The sequence below is a fragment of the Odontesthes bonariensis genome, chromosome 21, assembly GCF_027942865.1.
Source record: "Odontesthes bonariensis isolate fOdoBon6 chromosome 21, fOdoBon6.hap1, whole genome shotgun sequence".
In the NCBI taxonomy this organism is placed as follows: Eukaryota; Metazoa; Chordata; class Actinopteri; order Atheriniformes; family Atherinopsidae; genus Odontesthes; species Odontesthes bonariensis.
Genome location: NC_134526.1, coordinates 606,144 through 615,146, shown reverse-complemented (window position 1 = coordinate 615,146; position 9,003 = coordinate 606,144). Strand labels below are relative to the sequence as shown.

The 9,003-nt window shown below is 47.8% G+C and overlaps 1 protein-coding gene across 1 annotated transcript; it reads right to left on the bottom strand.

The window, feature by feature from the left end:
• Window positions 1–911: 911 nt before the first annotated feature.
• csf3b (colony stimulating factor 3 (granulocyte) b) lies at window positions 912–4,989 on the bottom strand. The gene is made up of 5 exons (XM_075454006.1): window positions 4,952–4,989; window positions 4,477–4,634; window positions 3,892–4,002; window positions 2,707–2,838; window positions 912–2,193 (listed from the first exon to the last, which is right to left on the bottom strand). The coding sequence occupies exons 1-5, from the start codon at window positions 4,965–4,967 to the stop codon at window positions 2,011–2,013; spliced, it is 600 nt and encodes a 199-aa protein (XP_075310121.1). The 5' UTR covers window positions 4,968–4,989; the 3' UTR covers window positions 912–2,010.
• Between the last annotated feature and the right edge of the window lie 4,014 nt (window positions 4,990–9,003).

The window sequence follows — 9,003 nt, the reverse complement described above, 5'->3', positions numbered from 1 at the left end:
AGAGACTGATAACATCATACAGAAAATTATTACTTTAAGCTATAGCTGCTAAATACTTAGCCTATATGTGGTTACTTGTTTCTTTTACACACTTCATCTGCATTAAGGGAAATATTTTCTGCTTTTTCTCAGAAAGACTCAATGAAACCATGAAAATTTCAGGTCGGGCTGAAGGCTGTTTGTTGAGCTTCTGAAATCATTTGTGGACCTCCTGAGGGGATATGTGCAGCTCTGTGGGATCACCGCAGATTTTAAAAATACGTTTCCAAAATTCTGAATTATATTCTGAGGCCCCAGAGTCCTGCAGCGCCCCCTGCTGGCCGAGGGTTGTGATGCACAACACACACTTTAGGGGCTCTGAGACTGAAGTTCTGCTTTCAGAGATCCAGAAAGAACAACTTTAGGGGCTCTGAGACTGAAGTTCTGCTTTCAGAGATCCAGAAAGAACAACTTTAGGGGCTCTGAGACTGAAGTTCTGCTTTCAGAGATCCAGAAAGAACAACTTTAGGGGCTCTGAGACTGAAGTTCTGCTTTCAGAGATCCAGAAAGAACAACTTTAGGGGCTCTGAGACTGAAGTTCTGCTTTCAGAGATCCAGAAAGAACAACTTTAGGAGCTCTGAGACTGAAGTTCTGCTTTCAGAGATCCAGAAAGGAAAATCTGTCAGTTTTAGCAGAGTCAGCAGTGGAATTACGGGACCTGCTAAAGCCAAGAAATGGGAAGTTATTACGAGTGCTGTTAATTCCGTGTCAGCTGTAGTTCGTAATGTCACTGAAATAAAGAAATGGTTTGATATGAAAATGGCTTAAAAAAAAACGTCTCGCCGTGGCCAGGCGCAGCTGAGCCGTCAGCAGGCGGCTGAACAGATATCAGGGTTCCAACATGAAAAACATGATCAACTACAGACTTAAATATCATTTTATTGGGTACATGAAGTCAAATCAAACCAGAAAATGTGAAAACAAAGTTAAAAAAAAAGACAATAATGTAAATAATAAGCAGCGAGTGATGTCATCATCAGTGTGACATCATCGGGCTGGTTGCCCAATTCCAGAAACTTCTGACTTCCTGCTGTCAGTGTGTGCACGTGTGTGTGCACGTGCACGTGTGTGTGCACGTGTGTGTGTGTTTAAGGCAGCGTTTCTCTGACCTTTGACCCCGTTCTAAACTCACTGAGTTCACATGTGCCCCCCCGACCTTCGTCTTCATCATTCAGAACTTCTCTGAATATATAAATCAGTCAATAAATACTCCAATAAATAATCCATAAATATCATCAATAATAAATAAAACATCATAAATAACCTGCAGCTGATTCAGAAAACTGATCACACTATTATTTTCTGTCATTAAGATCATTTGGTTGTAAAAGTGTTTATAAATAAATTAAACTGGATCAGGTCTCAGGTCGTTGTTCCCTGCAGCTGCACCTCAGTGTGAGGACGTTGGTAAGCAGCAGAAGAAGAAGAAGAAGAAGCGTGGGAGGCGTGCCGGGCACGCTCAGACCTGCGCGCCGTCTGTCCGCTCTGACTGCAACCTTTTCTGTTTCCTGGAGAGTTTCTAAAGGCTGCCGTCACATTCCTGACAGCCGGAGCGGCCCGACGTGCCGCGACCTGCCACAGGCCTCCAGGACTGATCTGATCTGGATCTGATGTGGCGGCGGCCTGATAAAGATCCTGGTCCTGGTCTCATTGCCCCCCCCACCCCCCCGCCACCATCTCTAAAAACAGAGACACATGTGCAGTGTGGAGGTTTCTCCGTCCCTGGGTGCTCCAGCTCAGCTTCAGGGCTGTAAAAAGGTGGTTGGACCTCAGAAGGAGTCAGAATCTCCTCGCTTTGAGGTTCACAAACTTCTGAGGCGCTGCTGCATCATGGTTAATGTTCCTGAAACGTTGGTTTCAGGCGAAGATCTCAGCAGCTGAAGCCCGCCGCTGGACTCTGAGGGAAGCCCGAGCAGCTGGTCGCCGTCCTCCGTCACAGTGGTGGGCGGGGCTTACGCTGCAGCTGCGGCTCACGGCCTGTAGGTGGCGAGCGCCCTCAGGCTGCGGGTCAGGTCGTGGCAGAAGGAGCGCAGCTGCGTCAGCGTCACGTGGACCAGCACCTGGACCGTGTAGCTGTCCTGAAGATGAGGGGCCAAGTCCAGCCTGGGGGTCCGATCCGAAGCGTCGGCTCCGAGCTCCCCCAACTCCTTCAGCTGCAACACACCGACAGCGTCAGCCAATCACACCATGATCACATGATCACACACTGGAAAAAATCTAAATCTCAACAAGTATATTTGTCTCATTGAGTATCTCATTACACTTAATATCAGACACAACTGCCTAACAAGTACCATTTCAGCCAGATATAGGGACTGGTTTTAATACAATGCATCTGGAATATCTTGTTAAGTGAAAAAGTCTTAAAAACAAATTGTTTTGAGTCATATTTCACATGAAACAAGCTTTTTTTTTTTTACATTTAAAGAGGTTTTTAAGTTAATTTCAAGATCACTTTTATCTCAAAAGTCCCAAATATCACATTTTATTTCAAGAAATCTTGACGAGCCGATTTTCACTAGTTCCATTGGCAGATTTTTTTGCTTATTTCAAGCAAAATCGTCTTTTATTTGTTGTTTTTTTACTTATTTTTGATCCCAGCTGCTCATGCAAAGATGAAGCAGCAGCTAACCCTGACCCCGCTGTGATGTCGCAGCAGGTCTTACCTTGTTAATGTGGGTCAGCAGGTCTCTGAGGTCCGCCCTCAGGTCCTCCAGACCGCTGAGTTTACCGGACAGAACTCCCAGCAGCTCCTGGTACAGCTGGCTGCCGGCCGACATGTGGCTCACACATGTGTCCTGCAGGGACAAAACATCCTGTTACGTTCAGAGTCAGAGAGTCAGAGAGGCAGAGAAAACCCTGACAGTGCTGAGCATCTTCAAACTGTTCCACCTTTCCCCCCGAGAAAGAGTCCCATAAAAAACTCTCCAAACAAGAAAGAACCGCTTAACTTCCACAGCCGCCCAAGCAACCCAAAGATCTCACATAAACTCCACCTCAGTACACCTCAGAGACCGCTGTGGTCGCCCTAATACCCTGAAACAACTGGCTTCACACAAGATATGACTCTGACTCTACCCCCAAACCAGTCATAGAGCCTTCTATGACCCTAACCCTTCCTAACCCTAACCCTTTGGCCTAGGGTTACCTAAGCGCACGCTAGGTCCTTTAACCAACGCACGCTAGCTCCTTTAGCCAGAGCACGCTAGCTCCTTTAACCAACGCACGCTAGCTCCTTTAGCCAGAGCACGCTAGCTCCTTTAACCAACGCACGCTAGCTCCTTTAGCCAGAGCACGCTAGCTCCTTTAACCAACGCACGCTAGCTCCTTTAGCCAGAGCACGCTAGCTCCTTTAACCAACGCACGCTAGCTCCTTTAGCCAGAGCACGCTAGCTCCTTTAACCAACGCACGCTAGCTCCTTTAGCCAGAGCACGCTAGCTCCTTTAACCAACGCACGCTAGCTCCTTTAGCCAGAGCACGCTAGCTCCTTTAGCCAGAGCACGCTAGCTCCTTTAACCAATGCACGCTAGCTCCTTTAGCCAGAGCACGCTAGCTCTTTTAGCCAGCGCGAGATGCAGGCACAATGGATCGGTTTTTAATTAAAAAAGGGCAAAAACCAGCACAGAAACCATGCTCATCCTGAATGTCTCACTATGATTACAACAACAAACTACAAATACAACATGAAGAAAGTCAAGGACATGCACGCCAGCTTCCGCTCATCCCAGTATTAAAGGTAAATGTGGTCTGAATTGAAAATGTATTGGCTGTGTCGTTTCTTTTTTGTGTGGAAAATCTGCCAATGTGGCTCTTGTGAAAAAAATAGTGAGTATCACTGCTGTAGACTGACCGGAGTGAAGCGTCCCGACAGCGGCTTGAGGACGGGCGCGGCGGGGATTCCCATCGACGTCACCATCAGCTGCAGGTTCGAGATCTGACTGGAGGGGTCGAGGGTGAAACCCTGAGGAAGAGAGGACACCTTTAACCCTCCTGTTGTGGTCCAAAGTGAGCCACCACCATGTTTAGCTGTAGAAAAAATACCTTAAACTATCTTTTTATGGCTTTTCCTAAAGGGACCCCATCATTAGAAAAAGTCACACTTTATTTTTGTTTATGTCTCCATGTGGGCTGTACACCACTAGGGTACAAAGATTGTCTTATGGGTCATTTCTGACCCGTGAATTATAAAAACATTTAAACACCAGAAAAAAGTTCAGTTTTTTTTTCCTTTCAATAGAATTAATTCAGAAGTAATTACTTCACATTTATATAATAGCAATAATAAACCTTTATTATGTAAAATAAAACTGAGAAAACAAGAAAACTGTTGGTCCAACTGACCAAAAAAAAAAAAAAGTGTAATCCTGAAAACTGCTGATTGTCTTTTATATTTAAGTTGCTTTATTTTGGGGCTTTGGCAGGGCGGTGCGCTCACCTCGGTGCTGACGGAGGCGCTGTGCGCCGCAGGAATGTCTCTCAGGATTTTCTCCACCAGCGTCTTCGCCCGCTCGGCCGCCGCTTTGAACGCCGGCGAGCTGATGGGAGCCGATTGGACCAGAGATGCAAACAGGAAGCAGTGCAGCAGGGCAACAACTGGAGGGATGAGAGCGGCTTTAATGGGATGCACGAGGAGATGAATACACATTCAGGACCAATATTTGGCTGATTAATGTTTTTAAACCTGTGATAATATATAACATAACATATTATAATATAACAGAGGAAAAAATAGAAAGATACTTTATTTATAATAGAACATGTTGTTCACATTCTAACTGTAACTGGACCCTCAGGATCAGTTCATTTTGATTTGTTTATTTAATTCTGGCCCCAACGGTGTGCCGTACACCCGCTGACACGGGCTCAGGTGAGCCTTCAGTCCGGAGCGCGCGCCTCAGGTGTGCACCTACCTGTGGTGGAGTCCATGTCTCAGGGTGGCTGTGCTTGTCCGTGCGTCGGTGAGTGTCCGCCCCGCAGCTCCGCAGTGTCTCTATGAACCTCCATTAGCGGCAGTTTGGGTGTTTTAAGCGCGCGCTGCGCCGCTGGGGGGGTTTCCTCTGACGGGGTCCGGAGTCATGAAGAAGTCCGAAGTTACGAAGCCGCCGGGAACCTGCGTCACACTGATCGAGAGGTGCGCAGGAGGAGGTGTGCGCGCTGCAAGCTACAGGTGAACCACGTGACCGCAGCCTTTATTTCAACATGCTGAGTCAGTCCCGGAGTCTGAGATTAAAGACTGAAGAGTTCCGGGAGGTCTGAGGAAGCAAGAAATGACCTCAGAGGGCTGAGAGTTACTGATACCTGCTGGTTTTAACGGCTTTAACGTTGTTTTTTTTACTGTTTTAAACAGTTTTTTTTTTACTATTTTATGTTCCTGCAGCCAGATGTGCCTGCAGACAGATGTGCCTGCAGCCAGATGTGCCTGCAGCCAGCTGTGCCTGCAGACAGATGTGCCTGCAGCCAGATGTGCCTGCAGCCAGCTGTGCCTGCAGACAGATGTGCCTGCAGCCAGCTGTGCCTGCAGACAGATGTGCCTGCAGACAGATGTGCCTGCAGCCAGCTGTGCCTGCAGACAGATGTGCCTGCAGCCAGATGTGCCTGCAGCCAGCTGTGCCTGCAGACAGATGTGCCCGCAGACAGATGTGCCTGCAGCCAGCTGTGCCTGCAGACAGATGTGCCCGCAGACAGATGTTCCTACAGACAGATGCGCCTGCAGACAGATGTGCCTGCAGACAGATGTTCCTACAGACAGATGCGCCTGCAGACAGATGTGCCTGCAGCCAGCTGTGCCTGCAGACAGATGTGCCTGCAGCCAGCTGTGCCTGCAGACAGATGTGCCCGCAGACAGATGTGCCTGCAGCCAGCTGTGCCTGCAGCCAGATGTGCCCGCAGACAGATGTTCCTACAGACAGATGTCCCTGCAGACAGATGTGCCTGCAGACAGATGTGCCTGCAGCCAGATGTCACACATCTGTCAGAGGGAGGGGCCTCTCGGAGCATCCTCTGGCCCGGCTGACCGATGGGCGGCTTGGCTCAGAGCTCCAGAAGTTTCTGAAAGGAAACCCTGAAGAGCCGCTGGAGCCGCCATGAGTCGCCCAGGCAGTCCAGGATTTCTTCAACAGGGAAACCCACCAAAGGAGGAGGAAGTGAGTAATGAGCCACAGGGTTAGGCTTTCAGGACTCTGAGAACCGGAAACAATGAGTCAAAACAACACAAACAAAACCTGTTACAGGTTCCAGCTCAGCTGTGGTACATTAGAGTTTCATCCAGAACCAGGACCAGAACCGGTCCGGTTGGATCTCTGGCTGAGTGATGCCTGCTGCAGGTTTCATTAGACAGAACACGGATGTTGTTGGATTTATTTTCTGCGTCCCCATGCAGCTCAGCGGTTCTGAACAGAGCCGGTCTGATCTGCAGGTATGAGGAAGTGGCGTCTGATGCATTGAGTGTCAGAGCAGAGTTGTGCAACAGTGTAAGAACCGAGGGGAGGGCGAGTCTTTGTGTTCCTGTGTGTCATCGCTCTTTAAGAAATCCTGGAAATGTGTCAGCAGGAAACATGGCTGCTGTCCCCGCCTCACTTCCTGCTGCTGTCAGCAGGCTCTGCAGCTTCTTCACATTCATGCTGGAACCAGCTGCGGGGCAGGAAGGCAAAAGCACCAATTGTATGGTAATGGCTTTCCCTATGATAAAAGGCAACGGGTATTTTATTTTGTGAAAATAACCGGAAGTGCGTTAGCTCACTGCGGCTAGCTTTAGTAGCGCCGAATTCGTGGGAATAAAATTGTAAACAGCCGGTATTTTGTCAGGTTTTCAACACGTTGGGGATCTAAACGACTACTTTCTCTCCTGAAAATGTTTCAAATGTTGCTAAAGTTTACAGAGTTTAGAGCTTAAGGGAAATCAGCTTCAGGCCGGCTGATTTCAACTCGGGCAGGAGCGAAATGCATTGTGGGTAAACGCTCTGCATACTGTCTGATTGATTATGTATGTAGTATGCAGTATGTAGTATGCAGTATGTAGTATGCAGTATGCAGTATGCAGTATGGAAGTATGCAGTATGTAGTATGGAAGTATGCAGTATGTAGTATGCAGTATGGAAGTATGCAGTATGGAAGTATGCAGTATGTAATATGCAGTATGGAAGTATGCAGTATGTAGTATGCAGTATGTATTATGCAGTATGGAAGTATAAAGTATGCAGTATGCAGTATGGAAGTATGCAGTAAGTAGTATGGAAGTATAAAGTATGCAGTATGCAGTATGGAAGTATGCAGTATGTAGTATGGAAGTATGCAGTATGCAGTATGTAATATGGAAGTATGCAGTATGCAGTATGTAATATGCAGTATGGAAGTATGCAGTATGCAGTATGTAGTATGGAAGTAATAGTATGCAGTATGTAATATGCAGTATGGAAGTATGCAGTATGTAATATGCAGTATGGAAGTATGCAGTATGTAGTATGCAGTATGTAATATGCAGTATGGAAGTATGCAGTATGCAGTATGGAAGTATGCAGTATGTAGTATGGAAGTATGCAGTATGTAATATGCAGTATGGAAGTATGGAAGTATGTAGTATGGTAGTATGTAGTATGCAGTATGTAGTATGGAAGTATGCAGTATGTAATATGTAGTATGGAAGTATGCAGTATGGAAGTATGCAGTATGTAATATGCAGTATGGAAGTATGCAGTATGTAGTATGGAAGTATGCAGTATGGAAGTATGCAGTATGTAGTATGGAAGTATGCAGTATGGAAGTATGCAGTATGGAAGTATGCAGTATGTAGTATGGAAGTATGCAGTATGCAGTATGGAAGTATGTAGTATGGAAGTATGCAGTATGGAGTATGGAAGTATGCAGTATGCAGTATGAAAGTATGCAGTAGGCGTTTTCGAACACAGCCAGGGTCCATACAGGTGTGTGTTATGGAGGGAGAGAAGAAGAAAAATGATTAAACATTTATTAAAAAAAGGTGGCTTGGGCATCTGGTTTGGATGCCTCCTGGACGCCTCCCTGATGAGGTGTTCAGGGGCCGTCCCACTGGGAGGAGGACCCAGGGAAGACCCAGGACACGTTGAAGAGACCTCATTCGCAAATACAGGAACTGGGGAACGCGGCCCTCGGGAACGCGGCCCTCGGGAACGCGGCCCTCGGGAACTGGGGAACGCGGCCCTCGGGAACGCGGCCCTCGGGAACGCGGCCCTCGGGAACGCGGCCTTCGGGAACTGGGGAACGCGGCCCTCGGGAACTGGGGAACGCGGCCTTCGGGAACTGGGGAACGCGGCCCTCGGGAACTAGGGAACGCGGCCGTCAGGAACTGGGGAACGCGGCCCTCGGGAACGCGGCCTTCGGGAACTGGGGAACGCGGCCCTCGGGAACTGGGGAACGCGGCCCTCGGGAACTGGGGAACGCGGCCCACGGGAACTCGGAAACCACGGCCCTCAGTTCCTGGAAACATTTCAGCTCCTTCTCCTCAGCTGGGTCTGTTCTGGGTTCCATAGGAACACATCTGACGGAGGTGTTTGGTGGTCGGTAGCTCCGCCAGCTATTACAACGGAATTCGAGGAGGACCGTTCTTAGAACGGCGTTCTTAGAACTTTTCTGTCTGAATGCGGCTGTTGTTTCCAGTTTCTGCTGATTGAAAGGACTCAACTGTCCGCCTGGTGGTACGAAGTGGTACTACGGCAGAGTCTGACTTTAGCTGAGTTTCTGCCACGTGTTACAGTCTCAGCCGCAGCTTCCTCACATTCTGTTCATCATTTTAACCATTTTTAGATGATTGAAACAGGATAAAATGGATTTATGGATGATTTTAAACTAATAGTCATAGATTCTTGTGGTTTACAGAAATGAAGATCTGACAAACGGAGCTGAATTGGAAAACAAATGTAAATATTTTCACGTGATAAGAAGCTGCAGGTTGAGGATAAAGTCATGCTTGAAGCTAAAAGAGAAAAAC

Excerpts from the sequence above, each read along its gene's own strand:
- csf3b (XM_075454006.1), bottom strand. Across the intron at positions 2,839-3,891 it reads TGTCGGGACGCTTCACTCCG|GACACATGTGTGAGCCACAT; the intron begins GTCAGTCTACAG and ends TTGTCCCTGCAG. Across the intron at positions 2,194-2,706 it reads TGCTGACCCACATTAACAAG|CTGAAGGAGTTGGGGGAGCT; the intron begins GTAAGACCTGCT and ends GGTGTGTTGCAG.